Source organism: Elephantulus edwardii, unplaced genomic scaffold, assembly GCF_000299155.1.
Source record: "Elephantulus edwardii isolate Elephantulus edwardi_28Jun2011 unplaced genomic scaffold, EleEdw1.0 scaffold00077, whole genome shotgun sequence".
Taxonomy (NCBI): Eukaryota; Metazoa; Chordata; class Mammalia; order Macroscelidea; family Macroscelididae; genus Elephantulus; species Elephantulus edwardii.
Window position 1 is genome coordinate 508,370 of NW_006399827.1, and position 18,512 is coordinate 526,881.

Consider the following 18,512-nt stretch of genomic DNA (forward strand, 5'->3'; position numbering starts at 1 on the left):
CCTGCTTTTAAACCATGCAGTGTCCCTTTAACTTGTTTGAACCGTTTCTTCTTGGTTCATGTACAAAATGCCTATGAGCACAATTAAGTGTTCTGGAATTCCCATTCGTCTCTGTGTTATCCATAATTACGATCCACACAGCTGAGTGTTTTTATATAGGCAAAAAACCTCCCAAGTAAACATTTTTCTGATACTCTTTGTTTTGAACCAGCATCCTTCCAACCTTATCAATTATAGACCCCATGCCATAGCTACTTCTGAATTCTAGCTTGAATTTTTGGCAGTTCCCTGTTAATGTATGCACCAACTATTTTTAATAATCTTCAGCAATATTTTACTTGCATGAGATATTAATGATATTGTTGGATCACCTTTTTTTTAGAATGGGTATATCTATCTATCTATCTATCTATCTATCTATCTATCTATCTATTTCTATCTCTATCTTTATCTCTATCTCTATCTCATCTCTATATCTATATATCTTTGAGTCCATTGCCTAGGTAACCTGTCTTCCAAAGTCCTTGGTATAGATGAGTGAGCACGTCCATGGCTTCATTTGTTGACTGAATTACCTCAACTGATATACCATCAATTCCTAAAGCCTTATTTTTTTGCCAGTGCCTTCAGTTTAGCTTGGACTTTTCCCATCTTTATCACTGGTCCTTGAACATATGCTAACTCCTGAAATGATTCCTGATCAATTGAGTGTCTTCCAATCTGAGAAGCACATCTTCCAGCACCAGGTGGCCCTTGTCCAATGTTCTGGAGCTAGCCATAGAATTTTCAAGGGCCTATTATTTCAGAAATTGATGGTCAGTCCTGCTTCTTCACCTCTCTTAGTCTGGAAGTTCTGCTGAAATCTATTCACCATGGCTGGCTGGGCTGCTGGTATTTGAAATACTAGGGGGCATAACTTCCAGCATTACAGAAACACATGAGTATGGTAAACAGACGTAAGTACAGAATTTTTCAAAGTTATTGCTGATTTTGGAAAAGTGAGTGGACTTTTAAAGACTGAACAAATCCTGCAGTTAGCAGAAAGTTCTGGCAATAAGAAAACTAGCTTCTTAGAGATTATTTCTTTGTTATTTAGAGGATTTAAGAATGGGAGGTGTATGGACAGTGAACTTTATAGTCCCTGGATTTCTAAAATAAACACCTCTTTTTGGAAAAGTTTCCTGTTAAGGCCAATCTTACCAGAAACTCTGTTGTCAGGGACATCTCTTGAGACTAAGGTGTGCCTGATCCAGACCATGGTCTTCACAATTACCAAGTTGTGAGCCTATGAATAATGGCTCTAAACTTTGCCCTATCCTGAGCCAACATCTCTGATACACCTGAACCCATTGCTACAGTCACTTTGCCAATCCATCTCCTCCAGGGTCTTCCTCTCCTACACTGACTTTCCACCTTTCCAAGCATGATGTCCTTCTATAAGGACTGGTCTCTCTTGGCAACATGTCCAAAATATGTATGATGGAACTTAAAAATTCTTGCCTCCAAGGAGTAACTTGTTTTCACCCATTCCAGGACAGACCTGTTTGCTTTCTGGTCAGTCCATGGTATGTTCAATACTTTTCTCCAGCACCAGAACTCACTCAAAGGTATCAAAACTGCCTTTTCCATCCCATTGAAGAGTGGAATTGGTATCTGTGTTGAGATCGCAATGAATGTGTAGATTGATTGTCTTGGGCCGAATTGTAATTTTCACAGTATTGAGTTTTCTTATCTATTAGCATATTCTATTAGGTATAGTCTTCCATTTCTGCAGGCTTCTTTTTGTTTCTTGCTATTCCCAAATTTCTTTTTTTCATTTATTTTATTTTATTATTTTTGTGTGTGTGTACCGTCAAATTGGATCTGACTGGTACAGGAGGAGATTGTCCCTCCTTCTCCAGCAGAGCATATAGTGGCTTCGAACCGTGCACCTCTTGGATTGCAGTGCAGCTTCTTGCCACTAGGCCACCAGAGCTTCCTGTTATTCCCAACTTTCAAAAGAAAAATGACCATTTCTTAGGAGATAGCATTCTAATGATATTATTTCATCCATTGATAACCAAACATGCAAGTCTTTGATGATTCTAATCGCCCAGCTGCTGGGAGGGAGAATGATGCAGAATTTCCTGTCAGTAGAATTTACTGCTTCAGAAAACCAGTGGAGGTGCATTGTAAGTCTGGGCTCAGTCAATGGGAATGAGTTTGAGTTTCTACTTTAACACCAGTGATAACCTCCAGACGGTGGAGAATGAAAACATGTACAAAATACATGAACCAATGTCTCATCATCCTCCCTTCTAAGGCTGCACTTCTTTCCAGACGGATTTGTTGACTGTATGAAACACATTGTATATGCACGAAACACAGTGTGTATGAATGATAATAATAATATTAATTTAAAAAGAAAAAGATATATTCATTCTACTGGAAGACCATGATATATTCAGCATTCATTGCCAACACCACAGACCAAAGGCATCAAACCTTCTTTGGTCTTCCTTATCTATTGCTCAGTTTATTTGGTTCTATATAAATGGTGCTATTATTATGGTGAGGCTTTAGCATTACACAACAACGGATATGCCAACGAGGATTCTTAGTAGCACAAGATTCTGAGTTCAGAATCTTACTCTGTTGGTAGAGCAACAGATGTCAAAGATTAATGAATGTCCAGGGTGCCAGCTTACCAGCCTTCACGCATGGTGCATCCTGCTTCATTTCATAGTCCAGTGAAGCATGCTTTCTGAATGTTATTTTGTTAGCTTTTCAGGACAGTGTCTTTTCATAAGTGGCTTAACACATACAGAGGAGAATCCCTTCAACAATAACGTCTTCCTTCTGGCTGTCAACTTCCTTGTTTTTTCTTCCTCTCGATCCATAAATATCAACAGAAACTCCAATGGATCTCTTGACAGGTTGGTTTTTTTTTCCTTCTAAGAATATATTTTTCTTTCTAAGTAAGTGTTATCCTTCTGGAAAGAATGAATGCATTCTTTGAGTCACATCAACCAATTTTCCAGGCAAGGAAACCAGTAAGAAGGTAGATGGCATATTGGAAAGAGTGATATCAAGCTAACTCCATCACCATTTTCTTCTTCTATACGCAATGGATTGATTGTATGACAATTGACATATTTCAGCAAACAGATGCTGCCCTGGATGTGCTCACCAAGTTGTACCAAGAAATGTGGAGGACAACCACCTGGCCAACTGACTGGAAGAGATCATTGGTTCCAGTTCCAAAGAAAAGTGATCCAACAGAGTTCAAAAATTATCAAATAATATCATTAATATCACATGCAAGCAAGATTCTGATGAAAATTATCCAAAACGACTGGAGCAGCACATCAACAGAGAACCACCAGAAGTGCAGGCTGGGTTTAGAAGAGGCTGTGGTACTAGGGATATTATAGTTAATGTTAGTTGTATATTGGCTGAAAGCAGAGAATACCAGAGGAATGTCTACCTGTGTTTCATTGACTATGCAAACCTTTGACTGTGTGGATCACAACAAACTGTCACTGACTCTGAGAAAAATGGGAATTCCAGAACACTTGATCATGTTTATGTGAAACCTATATTTGGACCAGGAGGGAGTTATCAGAACAGAGTAGGGCAACAGTGCATGGTTCAAAACTGGGAAGGGTTTGCACCAAGGATGTGTCCTATCTCCATACCTTTTCAACCTATATGCAGAATAGATTATCGGGTGGCTGGACTTTATGAGGAGAAATATGGCATCAGGATGGGAGGAAAACTCATCAACAATCTGTGTTATACAGATGATACAACCCTGCTTGCTGAAACTGAGGAGGACCTGAAGCCCTTGCTGCAGAAGGTCAAGGACTGTAGCCATCAAATATGGATTGAAGCTCAATATCAAGAAAACAAAGATTAAAAAAAAAAAAAAAGAAAACAAAGATTCCCACCACTGGGCTGATTGGCAGCATCATGATAGATGGTGAAGAGATTGAAATTGTTAACAGCTTTCGTTTGCCTGGCTCCACAATCAACACTTTTGGTACCAGCAGTCAGGAAATTAAAAGACGAATTGCATTGGAAAAGTCTGCTATACGAGACCTCTTCAAAGTATTGAAAAGCAACGAAGACAGTCTGGAGACTAAGGTGCTCCTGATACAGGCCATGGTCTTTGCAAGAGAAAGATGGTCTTTGTCAGAAAGCTGGACAATGACTAGGGATGACAGAAGGAGAATTGATGGCTTTGAGCTGAGGTGCTGGCGAAGAATCTTGAATATACCATGGACTGCTAAGATAACAAACAGGTTTGTCATAGAGAGGGTGAAACCAGGCTGCTTCTTGGAAGCAAGGATTCTGAAGCTTCATCTGACCTACTTGGACATGTTGCAAGGAGGGACCAGTCCTTGGAGAGGGACGTCATGCTTGGGAGGGTGGAGGGACAGATCCTCGATAAGATGACACTAAGTTTGGCGCAGAATAGAGCAGGGTTTAGGGGTCGCTATGAGTTGCAGGCGATTCGATGGCACATAAGAGCAAATAACTGTGCTCAATGAATGGAGCCCTCGTGGTCTAGTGCTAAGGAGTTGTGTAGTCAGCACCAAGACATGCGGTTCCAATCAACCACCTACTCCGCAGGAGGAAGAAGGGACATCTCTTCCTATGCCGTTTACAGTCTCTGAAAAACCCAATTCATAGTAACAATACGAAATATGGCTGAGGCTTAGGCACAAGTTTTCCTCATTTGTTAAGGGTGTTATCAAACTTTGTTCACACACGTGGTAATAACCAGAGACCATCCTCTGGCGTGGTCATTAGACCCAGGATTGGCGCACGCAGATCTGCCGTTGGCACCGCCCACAGTGAGATTGAGGGTTGCGCGCGCAGCATTCCCGCGGCCTCCGGAGTCTTGCGTCTTGTTGCCAGGGAAACAAGCGCGGCGTGCTTTCCGGCGCCGTCGCTGAGTGGCACAGCTGTCATGGCGGAGAGCAGCTGGAGCACTGACACCGGGGAGGCCGTTTACCGTTCCCGGGATCCCGTTCGCAACTTGCGTCTCCGGTAGTAGCACGCCCCAACTTCAGGGCGCTAGGCTTTTATCCTCTCAGTTGATTCGAGCTTGAGTTTCTCATTCTAAGGTCTCCACTTGCACTTACAATTCTGACCACATCCTCCGTGGTCTCCCTACACTACCTGAACTCCTGTCCACCCAGAGCTTCCCAGCACACTTTCCAGACCCCGCAGTCCCCTTCAGCCAGTGCCACCCAAATTCCTCGGAATCCTAGGTCCCCGGTATACCTCTGATCTTCATCTTACCCCTCCGAGCACCACGCCTCATCCACACCTCTCTTCCGTCCTCTACACCTCATAACCTATCTTGGCTTCTCCACCCTGCCCTATTTTGTTTTCTCCAAACTTGGCATTTTCATCTCCTGGTTTTGCCCTTGTAACATGTATTTTGGACATCTCTTTTCGTGACAGAGTCCACCTGCAAAGGGTCACATCAAGCAACTTTCTCCGTTACCGGCCTGCTACCCAACCTGGGAAGGACCTCATTGACTTGGGCACTTTTAGTCCCCACCCAACCGCCAGTGGGTGTTACAGTGGTGACGGGGACGGGGGAAGGGGGCAGCTGAGGATCTGGTGTAGGGGGAGAACCCAGGATGCCTTAGTTATCTCTTACTACAGTGGATCCAGGTCTGCCTTTTTACAGTAGCCTTTTTAAAGATGCAGAAACCTTAGAGAGAGGTTGGGTTCCTTGTCAGGTTCTGCCACTCATAAATGTTGGATACAATACTGAAACCAGGCAGTTTTAACCACTGTGTAACAAAGATTATGTACAAAAATGGAATAAGATATGATTCCTACATCAAGGTACTGATCTGAGTTATAGTCAGCTGATACGATGTATCAGTAACCTTATTTTCAATATGCTGGATATTTGCCTAGGAACCTAACAGCTATAGTGACTCTTTTTTTTTTTTTAATGTCTCAGCTATAAATATATGTAAAAAATACACCTATTTTAACATTGAGGACTTCTAGAAAAGTGTTACATTTTGTCTGGGAAGCTTGAAGAATGAAGATTAAGGAGAATGTGTTTGTGTTAGGACACTAGTCACTCTCTTTTTTTGCACTTCTATGAAAATATATTTCTCAAAAAGAATGGAGGCTATTGGTTTGTGAAAAATGTCTCAAAAAAGGCATACTCAGCTAAGAATAGATTAGATTTTGTTCTTTTTTTTTTTAAAAAAAAGTTATTTTCATCTTCCTTAGAATTACAAAGTTTTTGCTTCTAAATACACAGCTTCAGGATTCTGTTTTAGCAAATACAAGCAACTGAGACTGAAAAAGGGCTATTTAGCCTATATCTACATTTAAGTCCCTAACACTGGTACTTATGTTTCATAGTTCAGGGAGGGCAGGACTATTTTTTATTCAAATTAGAATCATCATTAAGACCTCTTGAGTTCTAACCCTGGTTTCTGCACATAGTTTCTAGCTGAGTGAGTACTTAATAAATCACTGCACTCCATCTAGCTTTGTGCCATATAAAAGAGCAGGGCCTGTGGTTAACCACAGTGGCATTGGTTTGACTCACTCTTTGTTTTCTGTGGAGGTGGGCATCGCCCAGAAAAAGAAGAGGAGGAGCTTGTGATTGGATGGCAGGAGAAGCTCTTCAGCCAGGTGAGCCAGTGGCACATGAAGACAGCCTGACCCATCCACACTTGACTGGCAGCAGGCAAAGATTCCTGTCTTTGAAAGAGGCTGCTGCCAGTAGAGCTCTCAAGGCCAGGGCGTTGCTGCAAGGCCCACCTCGTTAATTTTAAACAGTGCCTAATGGGCATCTTTGTAAGTAATTTGATTCACTGATTATATTCTCAGATTAGATTCTGAAGAAATTAATAACCTGATTAAAATACGACTTTGAAGACTAATGATACAGATTGTAGATAATATCCCCTGTTGTGTTTTTAGGGGCATAGTGAAGGGCAGCCCAAGCACTGGGTTCAGGTGGACTTGGGTCACATCTCTACTGCAGCTGAGTTTTATGATCATAGGTACAGCATTTAGCATCTCTGGGCCACATTGCCGTGTGTAGAAGAGTTGGACTAGACCATCTGTAATCCAGCTGGTTCCTTTTTTTGAGTCCCCTGCCCTCTATTAGCTTAGGTAGATGAGAGCTGGCTAGGAAAACATGTCAAATAGCATCTGTTTTGTAGAAATAATCAGATTGGAAAGTGATAGGAACAGAAGTTAACAGTGTTCTCAGTAGATCTCTGTTTCCTTCTGGCGCCCTTAGTTTGAGGTAGATCTGTACCAGAATGAAGCAGCCTGTCAGAGCCCTTTGGATCATCAGTATCGTCAAGAGATCCTGAAGCTGGAGGATTCTGGCGGCAGAAGGAACCGGCGAATCTTTACCTATACTGACTCTGACAGATACACCAATTTGGAGGAGGTATTATTCTCTTTCAGGTCCCCTAGCTCCCTTCTTGTACTTTGCCTTCCTGTTTTCAGTGGGTTCTAAACCAAAAGCTTTTTGTGAGGATGAGGGTAGCTTGCCCTGTGTGCTGCTGGAGTAGAGTCTGCGGCAGTGTGACTGCTGCTCTGTTCTCTGCCTGCTGGAGAATCTGGGAGAGCTGGCAGGGACCAGTGCCTCTGGGGATAGATAGTCTTGTAGACCACCTGCTGAAAGCAACCACTGAGCTTGACTGCCTCCTTGAATTATGAGTTGAGACAGAGGATAGAGTCTAGAAACAGTCTACAGAAAATTCAGCAGGGTATTCAGCCAAGTCGATCAGAATGAATTTGTAGAGGAATACAGTACAACCACAGGGAGTGGCTAATGTCTTCAATTTGCCTATATTAATGTACTCTTGTGAATTTGTTTTATATTTTCTCAGTCATTGCATGATATGTTCTGATTTCTCAGGGTGTTTTTAAGCTCCTTGAGGGTCAAACCAAAACTCAAACCCATTGTTGTTGAGTTGGAACTGACTCATAGCTGATCCTCCAGCGGATTTTCAGAGGCAATGAATTGTGTAAGAAGAGATTGTCCGCCCTCCTGTGGGTCAGTTCTGACTTGATGGTACATGGCAACAACAGCCCCCAGGTTTAGGGAGCTTCCATAAAGAGAATTGTACTGTTAACTCAGAGGCTACGCTGCTTTGGCAGTTCACATCCACCAGCCACTGTGAGGGGGAAGATGGGGAATTACCTCCGGTTCTATTTATAGCTATGGAAACCTGTGGGATGGTCAGCTGTGAGTTGGAACCAACTCTGAGGCAGTGAGTGAGTGAGTGATACCTGTTAGTTCAAGAACCCCTGGTGGTCTAGCACATAATGTGTTGGACTGCTAACTGAAAGATCGGCAGATGGAATCCCCAGCAACTCCATATGAGAAGGATGGGCATTTTCCTCTCAAAAGATTTGCAGCCTTGGAAACCCCATGCTATCAGTAGGAATTGACTTGATGGGTGTGTGGGTTTGGTGAATAACATGTTCGTTCAAGTGATGGAGGAGATCCCAGAAGGAAGACTTGCCCACTGGCAATCACTTGGCTTCGTGTAGCCCTGAGAAGAGAAGATGGCTCACCCAGGGCTGCTCTCTTTTCTCAGCACTGTCAGAAGATGACCACGGCACCCAGTGAGATCCCATCTTTCCTGGTCGAGCGAATGGCAAATGTCAGGCGGCGGCGGCAGGACAGGCGAGGGTGAGCAGTTGTGCATGGACACGGCCGGGAGGGAGTCTTTGTGGTCTTGCCGTTCTAGGGTTCTGACTTGAACCCCCCATTCTGGACCCAGCCTCCACTACCTCCACCTCCACCTGCTCTGCTGTCCTGTGTTCCCCCACAGGTTCCTTGGGGTACCAGGGAATTGACCTTTCCTATGATGTCTCCTAGGGAGGGCGGCATCCTCAAGTCACGAATCATCACCTGGGAACCCTCAGAAGATTTTGTGAGGAGCAGTCATGTCATTAATACCCCTCTTCAGACCATGTACATTATGGCAGACCTGGGGCCCTATGGAAAGTGAGTGAAGCTTCTTACCTCCTCTCCCTCCTTCGTCTTCTCAGACTTAACCTATCACCTTCCATACCTTCGCTAAGCACAGAGAAGAGGACTTTTCTTTCTTAATTATACTTGGAAGAAAGTAGTCAGCCATGATGATCTTACCACAGATTCCCCTCCTCCCACTGATGTGTGCTGACTGCCTCCTCCCATTTCTCTGCCTGGGGATTCTGATCCTTGGTGTTGATGTCCTGGTTTCTAGGCTTGGCTATAAGAAGTATGAACAGGTTCTCTGTACCCTGAAGGTAGACAACAATGGTGTGATCACGGTGAAACCTGACTTCACTGGCCTCAAAGGACCTTACAGGTGAGGAGAGGGAGAATGGCCCCGGGTAGTGGACACTGACATTCATTCCCTTTTCTTCATTCCTTGAGCCTCGTTGATGAAATCCTTTAGAAGCCTGCATTTGTCAACATTAACACTCCCAGGCAGTGTTTCATATTCTGTTCTGGGTCATAGACCTTGAAGAAGCTAGAGGCCTTGCTCTCAGGAAATGTACACCTTTCCCAGTTTGATAACTTCAGCACGTTGTTGGGTGTTACCAAGTCAGCTCCAGCACATAGTGCAACAGAATGAAGCAGTGCCTGGTCCTGCCAATCTCGCAGTGTATGCAGTGCTTTAAGCCCATTGCTGGGATCACTGTGCAAATCCCTGCGGTTAAGTAAAAACAGTTCTCTGGGCTGCTGAGTGCAAGGAGTGATCAGAACAGGGTGAGATGAGCTCAAACCAGGTCTCTTTCCCCAAGCTGAGTGTTCTCCATACCTGTGTCTTAGGAAAACAGAACTGTAAACTGGAAATCATTTAGCTCAACATGCCCATTTCTCCGAGGAGAGGACAGGGTGCCAGGAATGCTGTGGCTTTGAGGCAGAGATGGGTCCTGAACCCTCACCCTCTGAGTCTAGTCTGATACCTTTCTGAGCTACCATTTTGTTCTCTTCGCCTGGTCGTCATCAGAGAAATCTGCATCATATACTTCAAGTGAGGTGATAATGATATCAGTGATAATGATATCATGGGGCTTTATCTGGAGAAGTGCATCTCTTCTTATCAAAGTCAGTCCTTTTGTGACTTTGACCTTACAGAATTGAGACAGAAGGAGAAAAGCAAGAGCTATGGAAATACACGATCGACAACGTGTCCTCGCTCGCACAGCCAGAGGAGGAGGAGCGGGAACAGCGTGTGTTCAAGGACGTAAGAGCTGCTCCGTTTCAAGGCTTTGGGGGTGAGCTGCCCCTGGGAGCTGAGACCGTGACTGAGGCTGATGTCAGCAGTTGAAAAAGAAAACCTTGCTCTTCCTGTCTCTTCCTGCTCGCTTTTGCTCTTCAGGGCTCCTTTCTGTCTTAAGAAGCATTGCTGACACATCAGACAGCAACTTTATTTCTTAATATAACTATAATAATAATAACAACAGAATTTATTGAGTACTTGCTATACTCTTTTCTAGGCACATTGCAGGTACTATTACTGTTGTCAGTTTATAAATGAGGAAGCCACGATTGAGAAGGGGAGAGGTCTGTCCAAGGGTACGCAGCTGTAGGTGCTGGGGCTGGGATTTGGCCCCGGCGCAGCTGACTCGAGAGCCAGCGTCTTGACTGGGAAAGGCCAGCATGCTTAGGTCTCCGGCTCTACAAGGCTCGTCCCATTGCTGCTGCTTTCCTCCAGCCCACCCAGAGGTGAGCGCAGGCTTGGGCTGCTTTACATCTTGAATTTTGTTTCTTCAGCTTTATGGCCGCCACAGGGAGTACCTCAACAGCCTCGTGGGCACGGACTTCGAGATGGTGAGTTGCTTGACTTTGGCAGCACCGAGCTGTGCGCAGCCAGAACGTTCTGACTGGCGAAGCATGATGGTGCCTCTCCTGCCGGTCCCAGCACGTGATCTTGAGCGTGTGAAAAGGAAGTTGACAGCTATGCAAAGTCCAAGTCCTTACCATATGTTTTACAGTGTGGCACATTGTTAAAGAACTGCTAATGCACGAGGAAAAAGTCCAAACACACAAATGGGCCAACGGGGACGTTTCCTCTAGGGGTCATTATTAGATGGCTGTTGAGTTATGTGGAGAGTATTTTTTATTTTACTTCTCTATACTTAGGTAATGGTTGTTGTAATGTGCCATCGAGTCAGAACTGACTCCTAGCTTGATCCTTCAGTGGATGCTCAGAGACTGTGAATCACATGGGAGGTGACTGCCCATCTTTCTCCCAATAAGCAGCTGGTGCATTCAGGTCTCCTGCTTTTGGGTTGTTGGTGCAACTCTTTACCCACTAGGCCACCAGAGCTAGCCTTTAATTTGATCAGTGGCAATCCATTCACACAGTACTTTATGATTGTCGAAACATGAAAGAGAAAAATGCCTTCCTCATGCTTTATGTAACTGTTTCCCCAAGTAGCTCATAGAAAGAATCATTGTTTTGTCAAATGTTTTGATGTGTAAGAAACAAATCAGTCACTTACACTATCTATGACCCTCTTCTTTGTCTTCCTTCATTCCAGAAGTTATATTTCTTGATCTAGAAACAAAGAATTACTCACTGGTCTCCTTTTTCTGTAAAAAGCCCAAACCATCCTTTTAGTATTTTTTTTTAACAACTTAAGTACAAGAGGTTTAGAGTTTAAAAGTTAGGTAAGATTAGCAAATGATTATAAAAGAAAACCCCCTAGTTTCTTGACCTCAGCCATCGACAGGAAACTGGGATTTTCCATTTTCAACTGTATCCTGAAAGGTAGCTCTGATTATCACCCTTGGGTCCTCTTATAAATTCTCTGTACTGATTTATATTTGAACAGTGCACTTTTCCTCTACCTTGTGAATTTTAGAAATGAAGCAGATTTGTGGGAAAGTGGAGGAAGCAGGGTGGGAAGGGGGTGCAGAAGTAATGAATCAGAGACTGCTGTTCAGTGTCAGGCCTTGAGCTTTGTGGGGCTGGAAGGGATGTGCCGAGTCTCCCAGATCTGATCTTTTCCTGCTTGTCTCTCCCCATGTAGACCGTCCCAGGTGCGCTCCGCCTCTTTGTAAATGGAGAGGTCGGTAAGTGTCTTGTCAGACAAAGGCGTCTTGGTGTTTGGGCAAGTGTCCAGCTAGAGCTGTGATACCATCCATCCCATCCTGGTGGAGGTCCTGGGCTGTTTATGTTAGTTGGGAAACTCGGGAATGACTCTCTCCTGGAACCCTGGAGATTCCTGTCCATCAGGGAACTTGCTGGGTTGGGTGCTAAGAGTGGTAGAAGAATAAGCTGAAATACTTACCCATTCTTTCTTCTAGTTTCAGCCCAAGGCTATGAATATGATAATCTCTACGTCCACTTCTTTGTTGAATTGCCAGCTAGTAAGTAAGGCTTATGTGTTTGTACCCCTTCTGACAGAGTCTATGAACCAGTCTTTCTTCTTCCTCACTCCCCACCTGCTGTCCTTTTCAAGGTCATGTGTCACCTCTATGTGGCCTAATTCGGTAATGCTCTTTGCTCTCAGCTCACTTGACCTCACATTTGAGCCAGCTGACTTTTCTCCTGTGGAACTCCTCTCAGCCCTGACTCCACACTCTTCTCTCCTCCTGTCTCATTGGTGGTTCATCATGCTCCTTCCCTGATTCTTCCTCTTCTGTGAATCTAACCTAATTAGCGGCTGATGTTGGTTCTTCTCCTACTCTCTATCTGCAGTTTTCCCAGGTGATTCATTCAATCCCATGCATTAATGCTATCCAAATGTCTTGGACTCCCAAATTTCTCTCTTATTCTTGACCTCTCCCCTAACTCTAGACTCATTCAGTTACCACCCTGACATGTCTGCTTAGTGTGACACAGAACCCTCCGATTCCTCCTCCTCCGTCAGGCCTACCCTCTCCTGCTCTTCCCCATCTCAGCAGAAAGGTGACATTATCCACCTAGTTACCAGTACCCATACGAGGAGACAGCTGCCTAAATGCTTTCTTTTAGAAGGATCGGTACAGAGCTAGTTCCTGTGAGGCAGAGTCTAAAGAGGTCCAAAATGTCCCACCTTTTCCAAACTGCTATACCATTCCATCATCTCTAACACTAACTCCCCCCCCCTCAGTACTCTTCCCCGCGTCTCTGTGTTCCGTAATTCACTCTACTGTCTAATTCATATGATTGTAGAGGGTAGCAAGTTGCAAATCCTTGGGACAGTCATTAGTCTGGAACTTCTCATTTGCATAGTTACAGGGCATGATGAACCCATTAGTCGCCAGCTAATTAGGTCAGAGGATAGGCTGCCGGCTCAAGTTCCAAGAATCAGAGGTCACATGAGCCTGATGCAGGATCAAGAGCATTCATGTAGATTGGATTCCGACCAGATCCTCACAGAAGCTCCCCTTACTGGAGGAAGGTATTGTGAGAGTATGAAGAGTGCTAACTAGAGTAAAGGTGATGCCCCAAGATACAGCCCAACATAATCTTGACTTATTAACGTAATAGACATCTCGCTCCGGAATGAGACCATAACCACAGGCATAGAGGCATATCACAAAACAAAAAATAGTTCATCTTTAGAGAACTGCTGAACCACTGAAAATCATGGCCCAGTCAATTTGACATATAACCTTAGCCATCAGAAGGTCCTGCACCTGATTTGCATTACCGTAAATCTGTCCAATCCCCTTGGTGGGCCATGGGCACCTTCTTTGCATAGTCCCACCCAGTCATTGTGTGGGAGTCACAAAGACTATGGCTAGAAAGGCATAGGAAGCTACAACATCCTTTGATTCCTCTCTTTCTCTGTCTCCCTACAGCCAGTCAGCCCAGCAGCAGTTCTGTCATGTTAGTTCAGTCTTCAAAAGCTGTCCCGAATCTGTCCTCTCTAGCACCCAGGACCAGGCCACCATCAGTTCTTGCCTAGGCTAGTGCATTCAATTTCTGACTTACCCTCTTACTTCCTCTCCCCCTTTATAGTCCTTTTGCCAAAACCCCTGCAGCCAAATGGAGATCTTCAAAGTAGAAACCTGTTGTGTCTCTTGAGCTTAAACCCTCCAACAATGCACCATCCCTATTAGAGTATCATCCAATTCCTTGTGCTGGGTGCATTCACCCTGCCCATCTCCCTTTGCAATCATCCAGCCAAACTTCTTTCTCTTCTTGTACCTGCCAAGCTCAGTCTCACCTCAGAGCCTTTGCAGGTTCACTGCCTTTGCCGGAAACTCCCTTTGGCCATCTCTTTGCAAATGTGATTCTTCTTGATTTTTAGTTCTCAGTTGTCACCTCTCAGAAAGGCCTCCTCAGGGCACCCAATCTAAACTAGCAATCTAAGTCATTTAGTCTTTTCACTCCCATTTCATTTTTAGGCTAATACTCATCTGTCCTTTCTTGTTGGTTTACCTGTTTTCTGTCTTCCCCACCATGATGTTAACTACATCAGTGACAGGGGTCTTTCTGTCTGTTACCAGAGTATCCCCAGGACTTGGTCATAACGTGTAATAGAAACACAGTAAATGTTGCGTGAGTGAATAAATGAATGAATGTGGGCACTTTGCCTTTTTCTCAGCTACTCTGGCCTGCCTCCTCCCAGATATACTTCTTATATGTGTTCTTTGCCTTTCAGACTGGTCAAGCCCAGCACCCCAGCAGCTTTCAGGAATAACGCAGACCTGTGCCACGAAATCCCTGGGAATGGTATGGAGGATGCGAGAGTGGATCTGAGGGGAAGAGGACTCTACCCTTGGGGTGGCATATGAAGCCTCGTACTCTCGGGAAGGTTTTTGAGCTGATTTAGCTTTCTGCACTACAGCCTGGCCCAGGGTCCTCGCTGCCATTTAGAGAGAGGCAGCAGCTTCTAGTTGGATTTCTCTCCCCCTCTTACCCTCTTGCTTCCTACATGGAGAGAATTTTCCTTTTCCCCTCTCTTTATGAAGGTGCAGGGAGAACATATTCTGAGTGAAGCCTTACCTTCCACATGACATCACATGTAAAATAACGCTCTTTCTTTTAGGATAATGTGGCTTATTTCTCCTACCCCTTCACATTCGAGGCCTCCTTCCTCCACGAGGATGAGTCTGACGGTGAGTAGGTCAGCACTGGATCCTAGGCGTGGGCCCTCCCTAGCCAGTACCTCTGTCGGCGGCCTCTCCTGTAACCAGGCTGGCTCTCTCGCTTGCTCCCAGATGCTCTGCCAGAGTGGCCTGTGCTCTACTGTGAGGTCCGCTCACTGGACTACTGGAAGAGGTACCGTGTGGAAGGCTACGGGGCCGTGGTGCTGCCTGCCACTCCAGGTAACTCCTTGACCCTGCTCTTCCAGTGGCCACATGCCCTGAGTCTTGGGAACAAGACTGAGACTTTGAAAAGATTTAATGGTTTCTGGTGTGAAGTGGAGACACTTGGAAATTATAAGTAACTACCTTGTGCTCCCTTGAATTTTGTTCTCCTTCCATTGGAGACAGCTAAGTGAAATTTAGAACTAACTTCCTGAAGTTGAGCAGCAGAATGTTTGCCCAATGCATTGCTTCACGTTCCTCTGATTTGTACAGCCTTGAGGGAGAAGCTTTATGGCAAAACAGGCTCTCTGCATACGGGTATTGAATGGATCAACATTCATTTTGAAAGAATGGTAACTAGGTTTCATTGTGAGGGAGCCCTGGTGGCCTAGTGACAAGAAGCTGCACTGCAATCCCAGAGGTGCGCAATTCAAATCCACCAGATGCTCTGCTGGAGAAGGAGGGGGCAGTCTCCTCCTGTACCAGTCAGATCTGATTTGACACACACAAAAAATAATAAAATAAAAAAACCCACAAACCCAAACAAGGTTTCATTGTGTGCTGTCATTATGCTAAGTGCTCCTCATGGAATTCTCTAAACCACTCTTAAATGTAGGTAGTGCTATTTTATTCCATTTTACTATAGAGGGAATATGAGGTTCTTAGATATGCAGGGAATACCTAGAAGAGTTGAGATATGAATAAACATCTGGCTGGCTTCAAAACAAGTGCTCTTAACCACCAGGAACCAGGACCTGACCTAGTGTAGGGAACCTTCGTGGTACAGTAGTTAAACATTGATTGCTAACCAGAAGATCAGCAGTTCAGATTTCCTAGCAGCTCTGGGGGAAAGATGTGGCAGTCTGCCTTTGAATTCCATCCTATGGGGTGCCTGTGAGTATGAATCAGTTCAACAGCAACAGGTTTGGGTTCATATGTCGCGTCATTTTCAGAGAGGAAGAGACGGGCTGGATGCCTCAGCCCCAGACCCTGTTTTCCTCCCCCACACAGGTGCTCACACCCTGACAGTCTCCACGTGGAGACCCATGGAGCTGGGCACGAGAGCTGAGCTGAGGAGGTTCTTTATTGGTGGTTCTCTGGAGCTGGAGGACCTCTCCTACGTGCGGATTCCAGCAACCTTCAAGGTGACTTGTTTCTGGAAGGCTCCTTGCTAGGAGCTTGCGTTCCTATTTTCTATTTCTGTAGCAGGTGGTATCTGGACTTCTGTAAGACTTAGTTCCTTCCTTCCTTTGGCTTAATCTGGAAGGCTTGGCCATGTTTTGAACCAGGTGCACATATCTACACTATCTCAGATTTCTGGAAGGTAGTATTCATAGTGATTTCCTGTTGTCTTCACCAGAATAGCCAGCTCTTTCTTCCACCTGTTACCGATAGCCTCAGTATTCAGAGGTGGGGAGGTGTGGCAGGAAGTAGGTAAGAGGACTAATTTTCATCAGGTTGAAATGTTTCCTGTTTTCTACTGGGAAGCCAGATTTTAGCTTTGAGATGATGGGGTCTTGGTGATGGAATGAGGTTTACCAAAAAAAATTGTGCTCCCCCAAAATGTGAATAACAGTGGACTTGAAGCCCAGAGGCCATGGAACCTGATGCTGTCTCATCTGTTCCCCTAGGGGACGCGCCTCAGCCGTTTCGGCTTCCGCACGCAGACCACCGGCAGCGTCACCTTCCGCTTCCACTGTCTGCAGCAGTCCAGGTGAGTGGCCCTGGCCCACCACCTTGCTGCTTGTCCCTGAGGGTCAGGAGCAGCCATGACCTTGTGCTGGGCTCCCCCACAGGGCCTTCATGGAGTCGAGCTCCCTTCGGAAAAGGATGCGGAGCGTGTTGGACCGTCTGGAAGGATTCAGCCAGCAGAGTTCCATTCACAATGTGCTGGGTAGGTTCCCTCTCAGCTGGCCACCAGGGTCAGCACGGGCCATGCTTCTGTCCCCACTGTGACAACTGCTTGTACTTCCCTTGCAGAGGCCTTCCATCGAGCCCGGCGCCGCATGCAGGAGGCCCGAGAAAGCCTGCCCCAGGACCTGCTGAGCCCCTCCGGAACTGTGGACTCCTAGCTCCCTGCATCATGGCCCTCGGGAGGAGGAAAAGACTAGTGGTTTCTAAAGCCTTGTCTGTCTTATGAGGGACCACATTTACCTGCTGAGAACCAGAAGAGGAGGGCAGTTTCTCCATCCCACCCTCAGCAGGGCTGCCCCCTGCCAGGTTGGAATGTGGCCCCTACGTGGCCCTCTCTTCACATTTCAGTTCCTGCACACGGACATTGAACAAGGCAGGCTTTGGGGCTGAAACTAGAGAGGAGTTGACCCCATGGTTACTTCTGTACCCAGCACAGACTCTCTTCTGGCTTGTCCCCAAGCCCCAGCAGCAGAAGGCTCCAGATCTTTGCTGATCCACAGCTATCTTTGAAAACGGAGAGCTGAGGAAGGAGAGGACGGCGAAAGACACCTTCTCAGGGAGCATGTGCTGCTGCACGGGGCTCGCTGAGTTTGAGAGACAGTTTATTTCTGGAATAACTGAAAGCGGAAGGCTCTGCCCAGTTCTTTCTGCTGGCTAGGTGGTATTTTTAATTGCACTTTTTTTGTACACTTTAAAAAAATATTTTTATACTGTTGATGTTCTCTTGGCTGTTTCTCAGCTCAAGCTGCTGGCACGGCTGAGGTATTTTCCCTAATGTCAGGGTCCCACTGTCCCTGTCATCTCCCTTCTCAGCTTTACCCTATTCCAGCGTTTCTTTCTGTTGTCTTGGTCCCCCTGATAGGACAGGCTTAGGGGTGAATGGCAGCTTGTATCTCAGCAGCGCTCCTCTTAAACATCTGGAGCAAAGCGCAGGTGAGCCAGCCCTCCCCGGCCCCACAGAAACAGGGCAGCCCTTACTCTCAGCAGTGCTTTATTGGGAGAAGTGGACCAAACTATAGGCTCAAGAGGAGGACTGTAGGGTGGCTGTAGGCCGGGCCAGCATGGTCCTGCAGTTGCTGGGTCACAGCTGGGCAGTAGAAGAACATGGGTGTGAACCACAGTCTGACTCTTCATTGCGTGGATCACAAGTCCTAGCACTTGGAACAGCTTCATAACCCGGCACCTCCCACAGTAGGTGGGTCCACTGCTGCCAGGAGCTCAAGCTATCACTACCAGTCAGAGAGCTTGACTCTGTCGCCAGCAAAAGTATCAGCAGGATATGGTTGCTCCAGGGGGAGAAGGTAGCTGTGTGACTGACCCCAGACTCACGTCTAGGGGTGGGAGGCTTGGGATAGAT

The 18,512-nt window shown here is 45.7% G+C and overlaps 2 protein-coding genes across 2 annotated transcripts in view; one reads left to right on the forward strand and one right to left on the reverse strand.

The window, feature by feature from the left end:
- Positions 1–4,956, reverse strand: part of LPO (lactoperoxidase) — a 44,134-nt gene extending 39,178 nt beyond the window's left edge. Inside the window, exon 1 of the mRNA XM_006889449.1 lies at positions 4,812–4,956. Within this exon, the coding sequence (XP_006889511.1) occupies positions 4,812–4,956 (145 nt within the window). The remainder of the gene's footprint in view (positions 1–4,811) is intronic.
- On the forward strand, positions 4,955–17,313 carry MKS1 (Meckel syndrome, type 1). The gene is given in 18 exon segments (XM_006889450.1): positions 4,955–5,034; positions 5,455–5,564; positions 6,593–6,660; positions 7,277–7,432; positions 8,592–8,693; positions 8,880–9,004; positions 9,246–9,350; positions 10,127–10,235; positions 10,766–10,822; positions 12,028–12,070; positions 12,305–12,367; positions 14,593–14,663; positions 14,980–15,049; positions 15,152–15,259; positions 16,253–16,386; positions 16,873–16,955; positions 17,038–17,135; positions 17,222–17,313. Coding segments are annotated over 18 exon segments (1,674 nt in total).
- Positions 17,314–18,512: the final 1,199 nt, after the last annotated feature.